Source organism: Neopelma chrysocephalum, unplaced genomic scaffold (assembly GCF_003984885.1).
Source record: "Neopelma chrysocephalum unplaced genomic scaffold, ASM398488v2 Primary Assembly neopelma1_103b, whole genome shotgun sequence".
NCBI classification, from domain to species: domain Eukaryota; kingdom Metazoa; phylum Chordata; class Aves; order Passeriformes; family Pipridae; genus Neopelma; species Neopelma chrysocephalum.
In genome coordinates, this window is record NW_020897767.1 from 4215082 (window position 1) to 4239760 (window position 24679).

The window sequence follows — 24679 nt, forward strand, 5'->3', positions numbered from 1 at the left end:
TAGAAAGATCAACTGCTTTGGTTTAGCCAACTGTATCACACCAAAAAATGTATCTGCAGTGTCAATTAATTTTACAATTAAATGATTAATAAAACCAGAATTTCAAAATATTGAGCCCTTTGAAAGATTTAGTGTGCAGCAGTTAAAAGTTTCGAAACAACTAATTGTTCAACTTTTACTTTTCAAGTATACCCTGTGCTTTAAATAGAATTACTAAATTAAAAATGTAAATTGGACTGTATCTTTTAGCAGTTGGTGATTTGTCTACTTTCCACATTTTATTATGTATCATTTTTATAATAAAGAAGGGTTTTTTTTTTCATTCCTGTTCTACTTGATAGCAATTCTGCCGTGCTTCTCAAAGCTAATGTAATAAAACTACATAAAATGTTTAAGAAAAGCCCCATTAAAATATACAAAGCATACTAATTCATGGAGTCAAAGTCAAAGCAGAGTGGAAATATGAGCTTTAATAAAACTATGCCTGTTGTAAATAACTATTCAAGCACAGTCATTTTTTTGCAAATTGCATGGGATATAGCTCGGTCTACTCGAAGCAAAGAATCGCTCGGCAGAATAAATGCATCTTGGTCAGAAAGAGATTAAAAGATACAGCTGAGCCATCAATAAGAAGCAGATAGTGCAGTATTATTTGCTGTTTGTTTTGAAGATGTAATTGCAGATCCCAGGATTTCAATAAATCTGTGCACATCACGGAAAGAATTGTAGAGAGGAACTGGGGCAACGCGGAGAGCATTTGGTTCTCGCATGTCACACTGCAAAACAGAGGGGGAACATTCAGTAAATTCAGGTCACTTCATGTTTATCTGTCAGACTGTGTTTTCAAATGCCATACTTGTCTTCAAGGAAGGATGACTGGACTGACAAGGAGACGCATGTAAATACCTTCGGATCCTCAAAGAACTACGGTGAGCAGCATCATTGTGAAAAACATGGTGAAAAGAGTAATGCGTTGCCTAAAACAGGATGCAAAGCTCAAGATGGGCAGGACTTTAGAAGTGCTACTTAGGGCTCCAAACCAGCTGTGTATGCCCAGAATTCACCTTAGTGCCTCTAACAACCTACAGTTGACGAGGCACAAGGGTGACAAAAAAAACACCACAAAAAAACCACATTCCAGTAGGATAGAGTGTGTTGTACTACAGGTACAACTAATATCACAAGGCTTGCAGTATTTTTTTTCCCCTCTCTCTGTGAATTTGAACATTTTTCCTGAATATAATAATCCCTCATATTTGAAACATATTACTGCATTGCAAAGACAAGCCAACAGTGTGAGGCCTCGTGCCCTCTTAAAAGCAGCAGTTCCTGGAATTCCCTGGCAGCACCAAAACAGCAGCACACTTAGCCTAGAAGAGTTGCCCTTTGGGGAGATAAGTCACCAGTAGAAATAAAACTGATGTCTCATTTATGTGGCATTACACTATCAGCCTCACCTTCCAGCACATCTAAATCACCCAATGTACGGCCTTAAATTTAACTTATATTCTTTTGGAGAAGTGCTCCATGGTAATCATTCCATTACGTGGCAGTGCCATTCAGTGGTTTCTTTTTCTGAGTGCACAATTAAAGATTGAAGATGTAAGAAATTTTCATCAGTCCTAGTGTTTTTTTTTCTCTTATATGAGACTATATTTAAATAAAATAAAATTATCACTTTGTTATGGTATAGGCTCACAAAACAGTGCATGAGAAGATGAAGTTTGATTTACTCACTGCTACTCCTCTCTTCTCCAGCTCTTTAAACACAGATTTGATTGGAAGGGAAAACGATAGAGTGAGTTGGCATCCTCTTTCCTCAATCCGAGATGGTGTGATAATTTTTACAAAGGGTTTCTCTGGGTTTGTTTTATCCTCACTGTAGTAATGTTTTATCAGATATTCCAAGTAACCGGTGAGTAGAATGGATTTCCTTCTCAATGCCTTCATCGTAGTTTGACTAAAAACCTATAAAGATTTGAAATCACTGGAATGAGAATGTGTTGCTATAGGAAAAGAAAAGGAAATAAAGAAGACTAAAAGGGTGGCACATTTCTCCATACATTATCACTGGAATCCAGCAGTAATATCACATTATACATAAACATGGTAGAGCTGGGCTTTTAAAAACATAAGATAATGTTATGCTTTAGATAATGAAAGACATTTGTGTCTGCTGTTAAAAGTTTTCATACACATCTATCCCTGCATAACTGAACTTGCACACAAAACCAGTTTGCTAAGAGAGCATTCATCTGCATATCTGAAGAGGATTCATAAATTCTCTGTAGATTCTACACTGCTGCACGAAACTCAAAATCACATGAAGGTTTTTCCATGTATGTACCTCTAGTACAAACCTTCTCGCTCTCCACAACTGCCTGACAGGAGGGTGTAGCCAGGTGTGCATCAGTCCCTTCTCCCAGGTAACAAGTGATAGGAAAAGAGGAAATGGCCTCAAGGTGCACCAGGGGAGATTTAGGTCGGATATTAGGAAAAATTTCTTCACTCAAAGTGTTCTTGAGCACTGGAACAGGCTGTCCAGGGAAGTGGTGGAATTACTGTCCCTGGAAGTGTTCAAAAGACACATAGATGTAGCACTTGAGGACGTGGTTTAGTGGTGGACCTGGCAGTGCTGAGTTAAAGGCTGGACTCGATGATCTTAGAGGTCTTTTCCAAAGTAAATGATTCTATGATTCTACTAACAAAATCCAAGGGCTGAGACTGAAACATCATGACTGGTCTACAAATTCTTTCCTTTGAAAGCTCAAAATTTCTACTAACATACTGGCTTTACTGCTTTAAGTCCTGTACAGGCTCTCCCTCTAGTTCACATGAAGAAAAAATATTCACTAAATTCTTGTTTAATAACTCTGTGCTCTGACACAGCTGCAAGAACTGGTGAGTTTCAGAAACTCAAAATATCATGAGACCTGCAAAAATTACTGCCCAAAAATGGCAGTGCTATTTTGCCACCCAAACAAGAACAATGCGACAGAGGAGTTTGGGAGCAAAAGACAAGACAGCTTCTGCTTTTGCTCTAGAAAGGCTCAGTTACAGGGGATAATGGAATAGGTGACCTTAGAAACAATCTACCCATGCCTTCCTCAAATCCTCTCTTTTCTTCTTCCCATGGAAGTAGTTTCAGGGAAAAATGACAAGACATAGATATGCAAGTGCCCAACAGCCACTTCAAATCACATCCTGGCACATCAATGCAATATTGCTTCTCGTGGACAGTTATCCCTCCACCAACTGCAGCTGGAAAATCAGAGGCAAGGCAGATATCATGGATGAAAATCCATGATCTTCACTCTCAAGAAGTCACTTTTCCAGATTAGAGGAGTAACAATTTTAAGATTACTTATAACCTGGAAGAGCGCTTAGAGAGGTACCTGAGAAATCCCACTCAAAATACAACAAACTCTGCTTTCCAACAGCATCTGGAAATCATTCTTTTGTAGAATATCCCAAGTCTCACTCCCTGATGCTTTCATAACCACTAGATGCTGCACAAAACCAAAAGCCCCTGCATGTGTTTTCTGTGAAATGGAATATGGATGCTGTAAGACAGAATTTGCAAGGAAATGGACGTGACAGGGACCAGAGCCACCAGCACTCAGCACTTGCACAGGTCAACAAAAACCTAGAGGTGCTTCCCTCACCACCCAGGCAGACAGAAAACACACAGCACTGTTCAGCACATAACAGAGGGAAAACAGAGACCTGACTCCTATTCCTCCAGGATTTGCAGCAGTATGAAGGATGGATCTCCTCAGGCTGCATGCAAAAATCTGTTTCCACAGGCTTTGAGCAAGGAATATTTGGTCTCCTGGGTGAAATTTTTTGAAAAAGGTCTTTTAAATGTGGCTGTAGAGCGCTCCCCTTTTTTCCGTAACAGGGAGCAGCTACTGCCATAACAGTCACTTTAAGCATTATTGAGGAATAACATCCATTAACACTTGCAGTTTTCATTGTTTCCATTGGAAACACTGCCTTCTGCTTAATGTGTCCCAGTGAAGGTGGCATGCAATTTCACTAGCCATCTCTTGCCAGACATGAAAACTATTTTGTTTCCCACTGTATTAGAGCAATTAGCACTGGGAAATCCTGGCTGTGCCAAAAGGTAATGTGGGCATGGAAAGGGGAGGCGATGGAAACTGCTCAACCCTCATTGTTCGAGGCTCCCTGCAGTGGGCTAAATGACACCAGCCCACACAAACCAGAACACTGACAATCTGGGTCATAGCAGAATAGCTTTCAGCTTATCTCAAAGGTCATATAAAGTTTAAAACAATATATTGGATATTTAAGGACTAACAAAACAAATTGTCAGGCGGAACAAGAAGCATTGCTGTGCCCTTTGCAGTCCTTCAGCATTGCATGTAAGATGAAGAGAACATAACTGGCAATTTTCTGACTTTGTTTGCTTAAGATACTGTTTTTTCAGTAAATAAAGAAGAGAGACATCCAGTGCATGGACACTGTTCTTTGTTCCAGCATCAGCTTTGCTGTTCCACTAATATTAATGGAATGCTAAGCAGAAATATATTTCACCCATTTCTGCTGGTGACAAAAACTTGCTCACCAAAGGCTGGCTTGAAAAGCAGCTTAGGGATAATTTAATATAGTAGAATATTTAGCATATAGTTGGTTAATCTGAGTAAAACCATCTTTTTCAGACACAAAGACCCAGAGTCCTGATTTCAGGGGTGAACCATCCGTAAGGGAAATGCTGATACATCTCGATATGAAACACACCACTATGTAAGGTGTTGGGAGTACAATTCCATGCCTTCAAACAGGGATGAATTGTGCTCTCCAAAGTGGACCACAGGCTTTCAGCACACAGATCACACCTTTACAGAAAGAAGGGATTATCTTTGTGTGGCAGAACTGCCCTTCCCAATGCCACGGTCTCCATAATTTGTACAGAGATAGGACAGAGATGGGGCTCTGCTCCTTTGGCCACCAGAAAACAAATGAAGAGATGAAAGAAAAAACATTCTGGAGCTATGCCACACATAAACTCCCCTTTAGGAAGCATTCACAGACAGCTTCTGTCTTTTCTGTTTGTACCCAAAGGGACAACAGCAGAGGACAGGTTCCCTAAGCCACTGGTTCAGTGTAGACTTCAGGACACCCACTTCTTTCATAAAGGCATTAAGTATGCTTTGCTCAGGAAGTATATGTAAAAGCAACTCTGGATGCAACTTTTCAGAGTTATGTGATTCCTTTTTAGGAAGATCTTGGACAGCATCCTTTGTGTGAGTTCCACTGAAGCAAACCTGAATATCTCTATGGGACAGTGCTGCTGTTCGTACTGAGTCCCTAAATTTAAGTGGGAAAAGCCCAGAGTAGTCAGTGGGTCCAACAGCAAAGTCTGTGAGAACAGTGAAGGGATGAGTATATTCATTACAGGCCTTGGTGTCTCAGGGTTGTGGGGTTATTTTGTTTGCTTTTCATTACCTCCCCCCTTCAATTTTAACTATGCTGAAGATTTCTTTGAGGCAGACAGCAATAATACATGTAACATTCATTAAACATTTTTATACTCTTAAATTGAAGCTCAAAGTAAAGCAATTACTTACCTCTAAACTGGCGTGCAGAGCACAGACCAGTAAAATTGGAGGATTTGATAACCGAAATCCATTAATTCCTTCACTTAGTTGTAATTCTGGAAAATGAATAACTTATATTAGTGTTTTTGATTTCTTCCTTTTAATGGATTGGACCTTATCTTGAAGTCTGTCCTCACGCAATAAAATATTTCCCTAATGTGGCCTGTAGGAATCGGTCATTAAAAGCAAATAGTAATCTATTCCCAGCTAATACTTTTAACTTTGAGAAAAGCCCAATTTTATCCAGCAGAAGACCTCATTAGCGGCTTCATGGGAACCAGAGGACTGCAATTAATTTGTTTAAATGGTGTGTGTTAAAACCACCTTTACACTTGAATCTCTTTTAATGCTGGCACAAAGCAGAGAAATTCCAAGTCAGCAGAGGCGCCGCTCACGCGGAGCCGGGAATCACGTTCCTTAACTTTATTAAACTGACGAGACACATGGGAGGCTGCATATGCAGCTAAGTGTAGCTTCAGGCCACGTAGGGAAGTTGCCCAGACTTTGGGCTGTGAAATTTTCGCGAAATCTGTTTAATAAATCTACAAAAGCCTCGCTGTAAGTTCCGTGTCACCGTCTATATTTCATGCTCCAGCACCAGAGCAAGAGGATGCGGCGGAAGAGACGCTCTTTGCGCACAGCAGACTGGCTAATTTTATAATGCCCAACTTCTCCCCTACAAACTGCTCATGGAAATGAATAAACAACGTTTTCTTCCTTCTAACAGTGTTTCAAGGCAATTTGTGTCTCCTGCTGGCTTTCCATAGTGCCACTCTCTTGCATTTGGTCAGAAAACAAAAAGCAGACTGAGGCTATTAGGGAGGTGTTCTCCAGCCAAAGCCACATCAACAGGCACTGCCACAGAAAATTAAAAATATATTAAAAACGAAACAACCAATCAAACCAAAAAGCTCCTTTCTCATCCTGAACCCCCAGGATATTCTCTCTGCCATACTTTAAACTGGAGCTGAGCAGTCTAGCTGTCAGATTTGGAAAGGAGTCCTCATTTTGTATTGGGACAATAAATACTTGACTATTTCAGGGCAGGTTTTGCCTTATAACCCGTCCTCCCCCAGTGCAAGAAATCTGGAGATGCTGAAACCTTAGTGGTATTTCATGACTTATGTCAGGTTGCCTTACCTTTATTTATGTGATTTCTCCTTAATTCCAGTGGAACTAATCCTGAAGTAAGATATTACCCAAGTGAATGATAGCAGATCCTTGCTCCTCGGGGACTTACGAATTTAATTCACTGAGATACTTTGAAAGTTTCATCCATATTCTATATCTGCATTTTGAAGGTATTTCAGCAAAATGTCTAGAAGCAGACAGTCAGACCCATATGCCCACAAATAAATTTATTCCAACATTTATTTTGTTAACTCCATTGCATTACATGTTTTGGGTGAGTTTAGCTTAATGCCTTTAACATAAGTGAGGAAATGTGAAGTTCTGTCTTTTCTCCTTAAGCTACTACAAAAGTGGAGCTGGTTAGATATAAATACACCAAATAAGGTAAAATTGGAAGTGTAAAAGTACATACTGTTTTCCATGAGGAATCTTGTTTTGAAGTCGTGACCCCACCAGCCGATTAGCCTAAGATTTTACAAAGAAAGTAAATTAATAGAAATCTTGGTATAATATCTTCTAATTTAATTTGAGAGCTAACAGCAGTATAAAATTAACATTTCCAATAATACATTTTATTTTTAACAATGACATTAAAATGCAATAAATTCTATAAAGAAATGGTACTAAAAACTTGCTATTTGGAAATTTCTCTTTTACTACTAATGATAAAACACACCACATCTTTCAATTAGCTATTGATTTTTAACAATATCCATTTTCTCTGAAATCATTTCACAAAACAAAAAATAGAATGGAAATACTTCCACTGTTTTCTCCCAAGGCATTAAATTCAACCCTCACCCTTAAATTTATTTTAATGAATATTGAAAGCTAAAAGGTGTTATGAAATCTGACTTAGTTTCACCAAGAAGAGGACTTTGTAATGAATAGCAGGCAGACAACAGGACCTCAGAATAAGGATTGTGTGGGCATTGTCTTGTCTTTACTGTGAGACTTCAATGTGAATTCTGCACACACTTTTCTTCTCCTGAATTGACCTTATTAAAAAAAAAATTCTTTAAAATAAAAGTCAATCCAATTTAATCCAATATTCCTTTTTTTAAGGTTATGCCCAGAAAAAAACCCAAACAACTTTTTCGAAAATAATTTCCCTGAGCTTGTACATTAAGATGACACTACATTATTAACTCACATTTACTGAAAAATATACTCAAGGACATAGCTATTAACAGTTTTCCAAAGCAGCTGGATGCACTGGATCACCTAGTGCCCAAGGCACGGCAGACAAAATCAATATTGCAAAATCAAGGAGTCTGTCTCCATCTCCCTTGGGTTCTCTACTTCTTAACTCAGCCCACAGTAATACCAGTGACTAATATTGTCAGTTCTACTTGAGATTTCCCATGTATCAATGCTATTACAATATCAAGGAGTCACTATTGCAGACTCTTTCCTGAACTTCCAAGCTCTACAGGACTGGACATATTGGACACCATTTCTTCCAAGGTTTTGCTCAGTTTTCCCTATGCCAGCAGAGTTGTTGGGCATTAAGCCTGGCAAGTGTTAAAAAGTTGTAATAGTAAAAAAATCTACAAGTAAAATTCAGAGTAGGTCAGCATTCCTGGAAGTAAATAGGGAAAAGAAAATCATGGCCCCTCAGTAAAGTAGGAACACTTTGCAGTTTGCCTAAAAGAGCTTAGCTCTGCAGAATTAAGACCACTTTCAAGTTAGAAACTTGTTATATGAACACTGCAGAGTGTAAAATAAAGTACTTCATATTTCTGTATAACAACACAGGTTTTATGTTTACTTCTATGAAAGGTTCTGAGCTGCATCCAAACAGAGTGTATACAGAAAAAGCACGTTTTTTTCTTTATTGCTGCATGATGTTTTTATTATTCTAAGACCCATGAAAATTAATAGTGCAATATACATTCATTTCACGTGAGATATTATATTGCCAAAATGAATACACCCCAAATAAAGTGTAATGCAGCCTGTGCCCAAGTGACTCAGTTACTGATGCTTTGAATCATAAAAGATATTTCAGATATTTTATACGAACTCTATAATATATAGACAACATTGTAGAGAAAATCCTGAATATTCTATGTTACTACAACATACTACTAAAGTCAATGGCACACACATTCCATGAATTCCAAGAGATTTAAAGAGAAAAAATCCACGGGAAAGATAACATTTGGACTATTACTCTGCAGCAAGGAGAAAACAATTCTAAGTTTTTTGTAGACCACATCCTAAAGTGAAAGACAAAATAAATATCAATCAGACTGTGACCCAGGTCGAGCCTGATGAAAAGCACTCTAGTTGCACTGTGAATGCTCAAGACTCGCTAATTCTGAAATTGGCTTAAACCCAGGTCTCTGCTGCAGCACCACGTTTGCAACTTGGAAACTGAAATTTCAGAACTTTTCCAAACTGACAGAATGAAGGATTTTTTTAAAGACAGTTTTAGCTGTCTTGCCCTTTCCTACCATAATTTGACAATTTGCTTTTTCTCTTCTTATTTTTTTTTCTTTTTGGCTGTTCTAGAACTTCAGAGGTGTCACTACAGGATGTGCACTTTGAGGCAGCTCTGGTCCTACACTCTCGTTGATCTAATGGTCCATATGGATGTCACGTTATTTGACATTTAAGCTGACAGGCTTCAAAGTGTGGAAATTAACAAAATCTTCACAAATTATAGCAATTTGCTGTTTACAATTTTCTGTGAAAATTTTGAAATGAAGGTTGCCACCGCTATGCCAAATTTCAACCTGTTATGATGGGGAAGAGCTAAGGTGTTAAACCCCAAACATAACGCTTTATAAATGCTCACTAAAAATAATAGGCAATAAAACTGCACATTAAGTTACTGCAGTAAAATTTCTTATTAAAGAGTTGTTATTCTGCATGCAAAGTGAACTGCAGTCACCCTTTCAACTATCCCTTTTTCAAAAAACAAAGGCAACAAGATCTAAACTGATTTTGAATTCCAAAACTTTTTTTTTTTTTTTGCAAAAATCATAGTGTGGAAAGCTCTGAAAAGCCTTATATGATGTGCTTGTGTTTAAAAGCATCTTAAACACATTAACAATGAGTCTCTAGAGTCACGAGCTTTTCACTGTAGATAAAATCCATTCTGGGAAGTCTGTTAAAAATCAGGATTTAAAGAGAAAAGGGTTTAATTTTGCAAATGTTCCCCTATAATTTTAAAAATGCAGATTTATCCAAACTGAGCCCTTGTTTTAACACAGCACTAATCAAAATTGCTATCCCAGTGATGGATGACTTGTAGTTGCAGCATCCTCCTCCCAGTCCCAGATACCTCCAGCAGCCTCCCAAAGCTGCTCAGCAGAGATGCTCCTGGAACACCTTCACAGTGAACATCTCTCCATCCACGAGCAAAAACATACATGAAATCCTTTGCAATCATGCCAAAAAGGAGAGCAAATTAATGCTGAATTAGCTGTGGGTTTTTCTGCAAGGTGTGCATGTTCTTCTGTAAGAAAATAACTTTTAGAATAGATAACTCCTTGTTCTAATTTATGCCTGAAATTAAACCCATGGTCATAGACTTGCTTGGGTTGGAAGGGACCTTAAAGATCAGATCTTACCAACCCCCCTGCCATAGGCAGGGACACCTTCCACATGATCAGGTTGCTCAGGGACCCATCCAACCTTGCCTATGTCCTCATGGTTTGATAACACTGAGCCTTTCCCAGAGAATTCTGCATCTTTCCGGTCTTTGCACAGAACTAATTTTTACACTTGCCACATAAAATTTAAAGCAAACTGTTACCAGCTCAGTTTCATGAAAAAGGTAAGAATATAATGAAATATTGCTGAAAGGTTTTCGAATTCCCTATTTTTACATCAAAATATTCTCTTATTTTACAAATCAGTGAACAAAGATTTGCCGGGTCGGAAAATGACTGCAAAAAGGAACAGTAACCTCTCATTTAGTCATGTCCTCTTTAGGGCCATTTACACCAGGGAACAATCCCTTCAATAAGTATTTTTATTTAGCCCATTTTCCCCCTTCATATCTGTCTGCATTAGACTGAAGCACTGGTTGTTCATAGCTTGAGTCATCTCGTTTGTAGCTGCATTAATGATGCAGGAGTGCAGGATATAATGGTCATGATGTATGTGCAGTGTAAACATCAAAGGAGATCCAGTTAAAGAACACAGGAAAAATACAAAAAAAATTCTTTTGACCTTTGCTTCGACGTTACAGATGATCATGCTACTCATTTATAATTTACAGCCTGAAGCAACATGGGTCTCATTTCCCTTCTCAGCAAGGAAAAAAAATAAAGAAACTCTTGAGTAGTGATACAGAAAACAGGAAAATACCATTAATGTGGCCCAGTTTTGCAATCCAGGGCAATGTGCTGGAAGTATCCTGTCATTATATTGTGTGAGATAATAATTTCATGTCCATGAGAAGGCACATTGAAAAGCTACAGGAATGCAGTGTGAAATTAGTAATACTTGATATTCCATTTGCCAGCTTCACTAGGCATGGAACAGTTTGTCTCCTCTCCGTTATCAGGTCACAATGTGAGCTAGAAATTTCATAGTCATTATTTAGATTATATTAGTAGCATATACCAGCAAAGCATGTTATGGTTATGAAACCATGGATTAAGCAAACTCATAACCAGGCAGTTTTGGGGCAGACTGTGTCCACAAAGCAGCTGATGTAACTGCTGGGTGGCTGCTAAGCTCTTCGTTCACACATTTCTTTCCTTTTGCAAAAGCATCCATGTATTGGCAAAGATTTGTTTGTTTTTTCATGCTACTGTTCTATCTATGAGTAAGAATCAGCTTTGAGGAGTTAATGAGATTTGTCACTGCTCCCAAAGTTTATTTACACAGAACTAGGAAAGTTTATTACACAGAACTAAGCCGATATTATGTTATGTCTGAAAAAGCAGCCTCGTGCAGGAAAATGAATGAAAGGGCCAAAAACAACATTAAGTTCAGTTTCTTGGAGTTCTATATGTCTATGGCACAACTGACTGGTTGAAGAGAACATCCTTTTCTCCTGACACCCTTAAGAGCTATAACAGACAACCAAGAGTCACTGTGCAGTGTGACACAAATTTAGAAGGTAAAGGTTAATAATGAGTCAAATATCTCTCTATTAGTAGGAAATGTGTTAAATAAACACCCAGGAGGTCTTAAAATTAAACTACAAAAGAACACAGAATAACTGGAGGCTGGAGCCAGCCTGGAGCTAGGAGTAAACTACATCTGACCTCAGTCATGGCAATTTGACCACAGTTGATCATCATCCTGCTGCCTAGGAGAACATGGTGGTACCACATCACTGGTGCCACATTCAAAGCCCAGCTTTCGTGTTTCAAAATCCAGGACAAAAATAATAAAAAAAATTTCCAAAAAATTGGTACAGTCAGCTCCCAAAGACCAAAAATATTCCTTAACATGCCTTACATCCACATGTGGATCTTCAGCTCAACTGACAGTTTGATTCCAGATCTTGAGGTACATTCCTCCAGTGTCCTGGGCTCCACACAGTGAAACATGGATAGAAAAAATATCTGAGACTCAGGTCCTGAGCAGGAACATCTCCTAATGCTGCTGCACTCAGACAAAGGTCAGTCCCAGAAACCAAACTCATAAAAACAGTTTAACACCCTCTCAAAACCACCTTACTCTCACCCAGATTTTCAAACACCTCTCTGCAAACTCTGAGCAGAGACCTGATCCCCAGGCTCAACAGCTGGAGCACAGTCCTTGCATTCAGCTCTGCATTAATTTTATTGCAGTTTTTTTCTAATTGCATTTTTTATATGTTTCAATTTAATTTTTATTGCATTAATTTTACTGCAAGCGCATGAGCATGATTGTGTTCCTTTGGATTCAATGCCAAAATTCAGAATAAATAGTAAGAACGACACATACACACAACAACCAAGAAAGCAGAAAAACCTGCTCGTTGCTTTGCATGGCATATTTTTGGCTCACTGACTGGAGTTTGAGGAGAAGTTTTAATTTTCTTTGCTATCACAGACTTGTCTGATCATTGATGAAATATTTAGTCTTTCTATGCCTCAAGCCCTAATCTCTAGAAATTCAGGACTGCCCTAACTCTGCTGTGAGGGGTAAGAATAAATTTATTAAAATGTTTTCACATATTTAGTAATGAGGGCCATGTAAGAATGGAGAAAAAGATTTATTTGAAGCACCTTATATGGGATTTTTTTATATATGGATAAGGAAAGGGGATTTGGAGGTAAAGGCTGATGCCACTTGATTCTTTTCTCTTCTGTCAGCCTTTCACCAAATTATCCTCCAAGTGTCAAAAGTTGTTTCCAGTGTTAGGTTTCTGATTGGTTCAGAATTTAATATTTTTCTTGCTCTATGCCACTTAACTGGCATTTCCAATAAGGAAAAAAAAAATTAAAAAAATCTATATTCCTTCTGCATAATTCCACAATATTTTTCCATGTGCTGTAACAAAACTGAGGTCCAAGTGGATGGACAATGTTATTCGGTTCCAACTCCATCCTCTCCACAGGTGGAGCACCTGAGTAGGGTCCTGCTCTGACCCAGTGCTCCCCTTCTGACAGTCCACTGGAAGGGAGAAAAACCACCTCAAACCAGGTTTGGCGTCGTGATGAGGAGGTTTAGCAATCAAAAAAAAAAAAAAGAATAATTGGAAAGAAATTCCCAGTTTCATCACCAAAATCCCTAATTCAAAGATTCTAACCCCCCCTCTGTAGGGGAAATTGTTCATATACCATGGAGCTGTGAGTTATGGAGTGTGTATATATATATATATATGCCATAGTGTATATCTATATGGGCTAGGATTTGCATGGGGGATTAAGGGAGTTAGCAGCTACCCCTGTTAGACTTTAGCAATATTTCAAACCTAACTCTCACTGTCTCCTTCAGAAAACCTTTCCAAGACTGCCAGAAGCTATATTTAAAGACTTTTCTCCCCCTCCCTTATATCTATTTAGATATCCTTTATCCCAAATGGTAAGCTTGGACTTGTTTCATTATTCTCTTCTGTGCAGTGCCTGTTGTTAATTTTAAGTAGGATCTGTTGTTAGAATTTGAAAAGCTTTTGAAGCCCAGGTAATTATTAGCCTCAGACTTCTGTAGTTTTGGACTTGCACACACTCTGCTGCCTTCCTTACCCTTTTCAACTCATTACAAATGTTTCCTAATTATTAAGCATATGTGACTTGTGAGAGGCGCCATACATTATTAATGGGCCAGTCTCAGAACTCAGTGGAAAAAATCAAAACTCCTTATGAAAAGTTGCTACTGTGAAAGTAGTAACTTTTCATATTTAATATCAATGAGGCTTTACTTTGTCAAAGGACCAAAGTAATATGATTGTATTAGAGGCTAATAGCATGACATTTTTCTTCTGTTAAGAGGCTTGCATTTCCAGTGCCATCTAAAGGGAGAAAATTTTTTCTCCTCTATTTTGAGACTTGTCTTTGTTAAAAAATAGCTAAATTCACTTTCTGCCTAGCAGCAAGTTTTAGCAGCAAAGACCCAAATCCTGAAAAACAGTCTCATAATTTAAACAATGGCACTTAACTATGTGACTGCAATGGATGAAATTAAGAAATCTCTAGATTTGAGTAATCCTCCTTTTTCCAGGAGTAGCTGGGCAGCTTTGAGCTCCCAGAGCATCACTCATTGAGGTGGGGGATTTAACACAACTTTTGCCATAATTAGAGAGACTCTTGGGTGAAAAACCTGGGCATTTTGGTCAATCTAGCACAAGGTGATTTACAGCTGACAGGTACTTGAAGACAGAGGGTACACAAGCTCCTCTTGGATTGATTTTTACCTTGTTAGTCTTTCAGGCTCGACACAAGTGGGAATACACCACTTTCAACACGTCCCTCCATATTACCCCTCCAGGTCAAAACAAAAGGAGATTGAGTTCACTTTTGTAGAGGGAAACAAGTTGCTGTGATCAGGGCATGGGGAAGAGGAATGGCTGCAATGCTGCCAATCCAATCAGGGCCCCTCGGAGTCGCACAGAGCTCTCCACCAAACCTCCAAGGCGCTTGGGATGAGGGATGATAATTTCATTCGCCACGATCAGGCAAAAGAAAGGTATGATCAAGCAGCAGACAAAGTGGGAGCCTAAATTAAATCCCAGGAAAAGATCTCACAAAAAAACAAACCCCCTCAGGCTAATGAAGTTGAATTAAAAACTGTTAAATCAGCTTACGAACAACTATTATCGCAAAGTGCTCATATAACACTTTCACTGGCCAAATATCAGATATATGAAAAGGGGGAATTCAGCCAACAGTATGTTCGCACATTTAGTAAGGGGAAATTGAATATTCTGCCTAACACCAGAAATTAAAAATCAAGCAGAGAGCCAATTTACTCATAGAGATATTAATAAAGTTCTCAGTGATTTTTATAAAGTACTGAATAGTTCTTGATTATATTATAGTGATAAAAAAAACTCACACATTCTTTAAGATATCAGTATTTTTTTTTCTAGGCTGTTTCAAATAGATTAAATTAAATAAGTGAAAGCAACAATCCCTCCTAGAGCTACTTTTAAATGTGAATTCTGACTTAAAGGAGATTTGGATAGTTTTGATTACTACGATGCATTTACTGAACTATACAGTCTCCACAGTCCCTTGAATGAATCTTCCAGGGGAAGATATCTAGATATATTTCTAAATAATAAATGCATCTGACTGAACTATAACACAAAAATTTTAAATTCTGGAAAGCTGGGCTTCCTCAGGTCTTTGTTGTTTTTAATAGAGTAATCACAATATTAATGCAAGACCCTTATCATACTAGAATCCTTATTAGCTAAAATGTAAGTTATCACCTCTGCTCTTTGCCTGAAACAAGAAATAATCAGCATTAGACTAGATTTTAGGGTTTTTTAATGCCAGTGGCTGGAACTAATTGAATTCAAAGCTTCAAGTGCCAGCAGATTTGCCACAGAATCCAGTAGTTGTGTTACAAAACATTTACTAACACTAAGGGATACTTGAGGAGAAAAGAACTCAAATGGAGCTTTTTCAGTTGAAGTCTAAGACATGAAATAATTAAGGGAGAACAGAAATAGTCTTTCAGAGTTATTTTAAAGAGTCTCTCCCCAAAAAGATAAAATTTCATCCACTGCTAGAAAACATAAGAAAAATGTGACTTAGGAACCTTTCTTTACAGGGCTGTAGTTGCCCTAATTTTCAGTAGCACCTAAACTACCATTATTTTTGGCCGTAAAATAGATTTGACACGAGGCCAAATGTTTGAGGTACGATGTATGTCACTTTTGACATGAAGTCCAACACTGGTTTCAGGAGCCCCCAAGCTCCTCTCACCGCAGAAGCAGCTGAAAAAAACATTAAATAAGGACAATTATATGGACTTATTCTCCTATCACAAAATAGCTGTACCTGCAACATTGACCTTCAACCCACAATGACTAAACCTCTCTGCATTTGCTCACACTGGGCTGCTAGAAAGTCAACTCAAAACTGTCAATGAAAACAAAGGGATACTGAAAAACTAGATTATAGTAGAGAATTATTACCTTTTATGTTCAATAATCTGTACATAGCTAAAGAGATTAATACATAATTCTTTGCTTTGAGCTGCTGCTTTTCATACCATGGGAGAGAAAGAACCAAAAATTTCCCCAAAATAGTTGCACTGGTGGATTAGATCACCGAATTGATGTCATGCTGACTGAGAAACTAGGAGAAGGAAAGGGATCAGAGAAGGATACATGTCCCTCCCAGCATTTCACTGGAAACTGCACTTCAACTACTTGATGAGCACTATATGGCTGCAGTTGCTCTGTAGTTTCCTCACAGTGGAAGGCAGGAAGAAAGAACTTCCAGCAAGCACTAAAATGACTTCAGTGAAAAATAAGGAGTAGTCACTGTGACAGTAAAAATTTACCAGCAGCAAAAAAGAGGTGTGAAAGTAAGCATTTCACAAATGAAAAGTGAGAAGGAGGATGGCTTAGAGAAAATGGGCAAAAATAAAGAATAAATATGTCACGAAAGCCTCTGGGAAGCTCCTGATTCAAAGATGTGTGGAGATGGGTAAGAAGTAAAGGACAGCAGGCTGTGGATGTGCTTTGCTGGACTTTGCAAGAAGGGAGATGGCAAAAAAAAATTCATCTGGCTTGCCCAAGCAATGGTGAAGATAAAATAGATTTGACTGAGGGAGACAAAGGAAAAAAAGAATATCACAGAATATACTGAGTTGAAAGGGACCCACAGGGATCATCATTCCAACTCTTAAGTGAATGTGAAGATGTCTGCCTTGGTGATACCTTATTCTGGCTGAGGACTGGAGAGATGAAGGTTCGGCCAGGAGAAAGAGAGGGTAGGAGGACCAGAAGCTCCATGAACAAGTGGAAACAAATAAGCACAAGTGGTGAACCAAGCAAAAAAATGAAACACACACACACACATAATCCTCAGTGCACACACCCAGTATACCAACTTTGCAAGAAATAATGAGACAATTATTTCCTTAACCTGGGCAATGACCTTCCAATTACCTTTAAAAATGCTTATGGTTTGAATCAGGTGCTGGTTGGTGCTATGAATCACAATATGAGCTGGATGTGTGATCCCAGAGCTGCAACTAAAGCCAGAGAGGTATCCAGCCAGGACAGGGACACGAATAGCTCTGGGAGACACGCTGGGCAGGAAACCCCATCTGAACCTGTAAACCTGTAACTGACATTTACAGGAATATTCTCCAGGGGACAGGAAATGAGGAGAGAAAAAGGCAACTATTAATGGCACAAAAGCATAATGGCTATTGCTGGTGCTTTCAGCTCAGAGCAATTTCAAGGCACACGGTGATCTCGAAGCACAGTCTATAAGAAAAAATTAGAAACAATTCCCCACTCTGGTCCAATGAACTAATACAAAAGCATGAGCAGCTCATTTTTAACGGACATGTGTAGACTACAGCTCTGTCTGAGAATCCTAGGAGGAAAGCTTCATAGAAAGTTCCAAAATTTTCTGAAGTAGAAAAATGAAAAATGCTGAAAGTGAGTCAATATCTAGTAGGAAATCCCAGATGGAAAATTGCATTAGTTCCAGCACATTTCTGCACAGAGGTAAGCGAGCTCTTAGTGGAAACAGCAGAAGATTTACTTGAGGTACTTCGTTGAAAATAAACTTTTCCCTCCATAAAAAGAGAGGTTCTGTGAGGTAGATACAGAAACGTACAGATGAATAGATAAGAACAAGAGGAGAGATAATGCCTCTTTTTGTGACTTATTAAAAAAGCAGGCACAGAAGGGTTTTTCCCCATTTTCGTAAAGCTGTGTGACACCAGCATGAGTGTTGAATTTCTGGGAGTTCATTCAGCAGGAAGGAAATTAACTCACTGCTTTGTCTTATTGGGAAAAATCAAGACATGGCAAAGTGCTTTCAATACTACCTGTCTCAAAGCAGAGAAGTGAGGCCCAAAGAACAGGCAGCTAACAATACAGGGCCTTTGAAGTGGGGGGAGAAAAATCACAGCAGCCATCCAGACTCCAAGGAGAGCCCCAGGATCTCTTCCTTGCTAGTTAAGGGGATGTAAGAGTTGCCCCCAGGCTACATTCACCTTTCCATCAGGCTAAGCCTGTTGGTTCCTTTCATGTGTTTGAGCAATTGTGTCTTACACCATCTGATGAGAAAAGCTGGAGGCAGCAGATGGGAAAGCACATCCACAAGGAACACAGCCACCTCCCTCCCATTTCCAGGGCTGGGAGTGGGAAAGGGTCATGGCAGAGCACACAAGGCAGCGTTTGTCCCATCAGCGTGGTCCAGGAGACATGCATGGGAGCACACACTCAGGGAATGAAAACAGCATATTTCTTTCACCCCCACTCCAGCTCTCCTATAGATGATGCAGAGTTCACATACAGCACCTTTACACAGTCCCAGGAGTTAACAAGGAGGCCTACAGCTCCTCTCTAAAACACCTTAAAGTCTAACCAGGGCAAAGATGACAAAACAAAGGGGAAGACCTTCAGGGAGGAAAGCATGAGAAGGTTATTTATAATGAGAAAAGAAGCAAGATTGCTTGAAGATACAGCTTAATTACAAGGGAGGATTTGAAGGGAGAGAGACAGAAAATGCTTGACAGAGAACAAGGAGACAATCATGGGAGCCACATAAAAGGATGTGCAGAGCTGAAGGAATAAGAATAGGAATAGATGATGTGAGTGCACATTAACCTCTCTCTCTTTTTTCTCACAGAGACTCACTCCAAAGTTAAAAAATGCTCTTGGATATTTGCCACGCAGTTGGTGAATCCGAGAACACACCCCTGCAGGCCCATCATGGGTCTAGATTGGCCCAATAAATCACTTGTCCCAAGACAATGCAATTAAGCCTAATTAGCCGATAGCTTTATTCCTAAACAGTCTCTTCCCAAGGGAGGTTTTAACTTTTGGTTTCTAAATTAGCTCAAGGAGCTAAATTGCTCTCATCTCCTTGGCAAAGCAACAGTTCGTTTCTCTACCTTAGTAGAGGATTCTTCCTGCGCTCGGGGGACACGTGTTGCACTGGACGGGCAGTTTATCCCTACATTAGCCCACAGTTTGAGTCCACTAGGACCAGTGACAAACCCTTCTGGAAACAGCAGCCTGTACACTTCCATCTGTCACCACTGACTTTCCCACCTGGCTGCATTCAGGAGTCTCTGCATTGCTTCTCCAGATCCTCTCCCTGAGCAGGACGAGGTGCTCTGTTCTGCTAAAGCTTTCAGCAGTGCTGAGACATTCAGAGGTGACAGACTCCAGGGTCAGTGAGAAATGGACCACCTTAGTCTGTTATCTCAGTAAAGTCTGAGTAGAAGACTCAGTCTGAGTAAAGAAATTCTTGGCTGTGAGGGTGGGGAGGCCCTGGCACAGGTTGCCCAGAGAAGCTGTGGCTGCCCCATCCCTGGAAGTGTCCAAGGCCAGGTTGGACGGGGCTTGGAGCAACCTGGGATGGTGGAAGGTGTCCCTGCCCATGGCAGGGGGTTTGGAGTGAGATGAGCTTTAAGGTCCCTTTCAACCCAAACCACTCTGTAATTCCCTGATTCCTGGAAGCATTTTAAACAAGGGCAGCTTTAGTTCTTTCCAGTACAGTAGACATAAAACAGCCTTCCAAATCTTTTTACAACTGTCATTTGCTTCCAACTCACATTCCACCAAAGATACATTATTTTCAGCAGTTTCACAGAAGCTTCAGCTATTTATTTTGGGGATTATGTGAGTCTAATTCAAAAGAGAGTAATGTGGTATCTCCTCATAGATCAAGAAAATCATTAAAGAAAAACTAAGCTGGAACTGCCAGTCCTAGAGGATGTTGAGTAACCTCTTGCAAAACAGAGTTACTGGGCAGACAGGATCTGCACTGGAGCAGGATGGGGTCCCAGAGCACCTGGGAAAAACGGGAAGAGGAAGGTCTATGGAGTAGCATATTTTTGTTTATCTCATTACAGGGTTAAAGTTCACATACCAAAAAGGCTGTGCAGGTCTCTATAAAGAAGTAGCAGGAAGCTGTTTACGCTCTGGCATTTTCATCGGCATCAAGACAACAAACAGGGAAGTGATCTAAGAGAGAGGGTTGATATCTCACCTCTGTCTATGAAGAAATTGGCTGAAGGTGCCTTGTGTTTCTCAAAGCCAGTATGAAATAGCTACCTTTTTGCTTCTTGCTCTTTGAAACTTTTTTTTTTAATCATAGAAAAAAGTAAAAGCCAACACATTTTTGGACATCGACTGCTTTCTGCACATGCAGCATTTCTTCACATCACACAAACTTTTCATTTTTAAACTCTACCTGCTGCTAGAGTGGGCTAAAGCTAAGTTTGATAAATCCTTTCATTTTAAACACTAAACTGTGTACAGTTTTCATTAAATCCTCTGCCAAGGCTTATCTATTATTCTTCTGACTGCTTTACATACATTTATTTCCCTTTCATCTCTTTAAATTGTGCCTTTTCCTTCCTTTACTGTCTCAGGGCTCTGTGAGTTTTCCCCCTCCCATCCCTTATGCCAGCTGACAGCGGAGCTGAACCCCCTGCACATCTACAGCTGCAAATACTCTGCTGTGAACACTTGACTTCTCTTGCACCTTCTTCCCCAGCTGCTCACAAATATTCACGTTTCATTATAGCTAAATTACTTGGTAATTCTAATTATACTTCTTTTTATAAATGAAGAAGTAGAGAGAGAAAAAAATAAAATATTAAAAAATTAAAAAGGAAAATTTCTGGAGCCCAAACAGCTAGACAAGCAAAATTTCAATATTAGTAGGTCACTTCAGTGCTCTCTGTGTCTTGGAAACTTCCCCTCTGCAACACTCATATGGAAACTTGGTGGCACAGGCTCAGCCTGCACTGACCCAACAGTTTCAGTAGTATTTCATAGCTCTGCTCTCTCCAGGTAATTTTTTTTTTTATTTGAAATCTTCCCATAAAGAAATCACTCTCACACAATTAGCCAGGAATATATTGCATTGTGATATATAGAGCAGGTATTAAAAAAGCTATTTGAGTATTAAGAGAGACTTCAAAAGAGGTGAGATCATGAGAGAATGGGGATATATCGAACCCATATATGTCAGATTGATTCAGTTTTACTGCTCTAAGGAGAAAGATGGGGGGACTAGCAAAGGACTACCCAACATACTTGGGTGATATTAATTGGGATGGTTACAACATGTCACTTTTAGACCCATGGCCTTTGCACTGAATTAGAGAACTATTCCCAGCTAAGCCAAGGTGTCTGCAGGACACAAGGATGGTGTCTGCAAAGATGCAAAACAAGAAGGGGACACATAAGACAGCATCACCATCTGCCAGCCATCAGATCTAAGGACAAAACCTTGCCCTTAGATATAAATTCTTTCCCAAGTTAGTGAATTACCAGCTTTATAACTCTTGTAGGAAGCTTGCACATCCATGAAGAAGAAGAGTGGGACTGGTTTGCCTTTTGTCTGCTGGGACATGCCATGGTATTACTGATTTTTGCCAGGATTGGGTTGTGGAGGTCTCAGCCACGACCTCAATGGCAGCCCCAAGGCAGAAAGCAGTTCTGAGATGGTCTCAGGTACTGATGGCTATTAAATACTTTAGTAACTCTTTCTTGAGTTGCATTTTAAAAGAAAGCAGCAAATAAGTGTTTTGTTGTTGGAGGAGCAGGGTCTGGAGGGAGCAGCTGGAGGGGAACCCAGTTTCTTAAACTGGACATAGGATAGAAGCATACTCACAAAATTAGGTGAATTTAAACCTAATACCTAATACCTAATACCAAAATACCTAAATTCCTTTGGTGATTGGCAGTAGCTGGGTTTGAGGGGTTTAAAATGAAAATTTTGGATTGAGCTGTTTAATTTTCAATAAGTACCTAAGGCCTGTTTGCCCCAGCCTCAGTCAGTAACAGGGAAACACCTTGGAACTGCCTCTCTGAATTATGGTCAGAACATACATTTTTCTATTAAGGTCCAATACATTATTTCCTTATAAAAATAACTACCTAGTCAATAGCTTGCAGAAAATATGAAGGATGAGACAAATTAAGGAAATCTATATAGGTGGATAAAGTGACTTGCAGAATATCGGCTGTGAGTTAAAAACAATATTTCAGACATTTTAAATGACAAAAGGGTGTCAGCTGGATTGGAATTTAATTCCCTGCATTTGTGTGGGCTGAGATGCAAAGAAACAAGTGTTTGGTGCTTCTGTTTTTTGACTGAAGTTGTGTGGCCACTGGGTGTCATCCTTGATTCAGATGACAGCCAAAGACTGTAGCTCCAGCAGAAAGGCTGCAACTTCCCAAGCAGTTAAATTCCACTCTATTTGATTGTACAACATACACAAAATTGCTCTGCATTTAAATCAGCTATAAAATTGAATACTTTGACATAGACAAATTCTCCTTTGTCTCAGTGCCTTATTTGGAGACCTGAAATGACTGGTTGATGCGGGAAAGAGAGAGAAGTAATGCAACCAGGGCATAGGAACTACAAACAAATTTGATGAGTGATTATCAAATCTCAGGAAATATGAAATAACTATGATTAAATAATGCAGAGGGACTATGCAGGAAGGTTGGAATTATATCCTTAATTGGGCCCCAGGCTGAAAAAGCCTATTTCATATAGGTAATTGTGTTTAAGATATTCAGTAGCCAGATTCGGTACACAAATTAATGACTATGTATGAAGGAGCCAGTTCAGGAAAAACTAATTTAAACTCTTACCTACAATACGAAGCTTGTGCCCTCACAGAAGTTTCAAAATTTCATCAAGGAGGAAAAAAGACTCAAAGTCCTTGATATTTTATTCATTTGCCCTATTGCTATTCTGTGATTTTTTACATTCATTTCAACTATTCATCATCTTCCCAGTTCCCCAAAATTAGGATCCACAGGAACCGCAGAACCAGGTGGGGCCATGGGAACAATGTGTGCACCCAACTAACAGGGAAGTACAAAACTTTCCAGAAGAAATATCCAGATATCCAGAATATTTTGCCAGTGTTCACGTATAAGGATCGAATCAGCTCACAACAGGTCGTATGTCATCCTAATGAGTTTTCTGCTATGGGTGACTGAGAAAAACTTATCAGTGTTATTTTGTTATCTCCTGAGAGTCTAGACAGTCTGAAACGAGCACAGTGCAGCGAAGCTGCTTATTATAATATTATTTGTCTCTGAAACCTGATTTAGTTTGCCTTCTTCAAGCTAAAATAAAAGGAAGTGCAAGCAATTTCTCCAAGCATTACAGCCAGAAATGTTTACATTTGTCAGTGCATTGAAAGTATTAATCCTACTGTTCTTAATATAGATACATAGAATATAGTAATATACTGGTTTAAATAACAGGTATTTTTTTAATGCAGCTAACCTCAGTTGATAGCTCAGCTTTCCATGGATTATACAGTCTTTGAGAACACAGATCTCCATGTAATACTTCCTAGCTTTGCCAGTGGATATAATTTTAATGAAAACATGCCAGTACTAAAGAGTTATTAGGCACGGAGTCGAAATTGTCTTTGATTTTGTTCACCACCCAGAGACATCGAGGATTTTTTAAAAATCCATTTTTAAAGGAAGATGTTAAATATTCTCTTTACATTAAACAGCCTCACAGACATGATTTAGGTTACTTGTTTTTAACATTATCAACACTTTTTCATGATTCTACTTCGTTTAGAACTGATAGCAGACTTCAAGAAGGAAAGGCACTTAAGATGTGAGCATGTGCATTACCAATTCCAAAATTTACTAAAATTCACATACAACAATTCATCTGAAGTAACAAAGTCATATAAACAATTTGACTAAATTTGTACTACCCTTTTCACTGATGCAATAAATCAGTTACAAATGTTAGCCTAATGATTTTTTTTTTTTTGGCAACAGGAAATTTTTTCTCTTTTTATAAATATATGCATAGATGCACATGCCCATATTCTAAGACTAGGTATCTACACAATTTCACTTTCAGATCTCTATTCAAAGGGAAGACATTTTCCCCTTTGAACTTCACAGGACTTTTATTTGGGTGTAGAAAAATACTCACGTTGGTTTAACACTCTTGGAATGCTTTTCATGAATGTAGGCACCAGCCAGGCCTCCTGCTCCAGAATTTAAATACTGCAAAGAATAAATCAACATGTACATGTCGTGCTCATTATCTGTAAAATATCACCTTCCTTCCCTCACCCAGCTCTACAAAACAGACCAATTTTAACATTTCTAGAGGTTTCTAACTGGAGATCTTAGCGTTTGTCACAAAGTGCTGATGTAGATAAAAGCAGATATATTTTTTCAGGTTAGATTTTAAAATATCTCTCTTGGCTTAGGTACAATAATTGAAGTCTAACAGGCTAGAAAATTGAAGTACAGCTGAAACAATTCCATTTCATAATACATATAGCAAAGTCATCAAACAATCCCTCTGACT

At 39.0% G+C, this 24679-nt stretch overlaps 1 protein-coding gene across 7 annotated transcripts in view; it reads right to left on the reverse strand.

The window, feature by feature from the left end:
- Positions 1 to 450: 450 nt before the first annotated feature.
- KYNU (kynureninase) overlaps positions 451 to 24679 on the reverse strand; it is a 58900-nt gene continuing 34671 nt past the window's right edge. For 6 of the 7 annotated variants that reach the window (XM_027695984.1, XM_027695981.1, XM_027695980.1 and 3 more), the window contains 5 exons: positions 24296 to 24369; positions 7165 to 7217; positions 5592 to 5677; positions 1738 to 1968; positions 451 to 776 (listed from right to left, as the gene is read on the reverse strand). In XM_027695984.1, the coding sequence (XP_027551785.1) occupies positions 624 to 776; positions 1738 to 1968; positions 5592 to 5677; positions 7165 to 7217; positions 24296 to 24369 (597 nt within the window). In that variant the 3' untranslated portion in view covers positions 451 to 623. The remainder of the gene's footprint in view (positions 777 to 1737; positions 1969 to 5591; positions 5678 to 7164; positions 7218 to 24295; positions 24370 to 24679) is intronic. The other variant, XM_027695985.1, reaches the window with a different exon arrangement.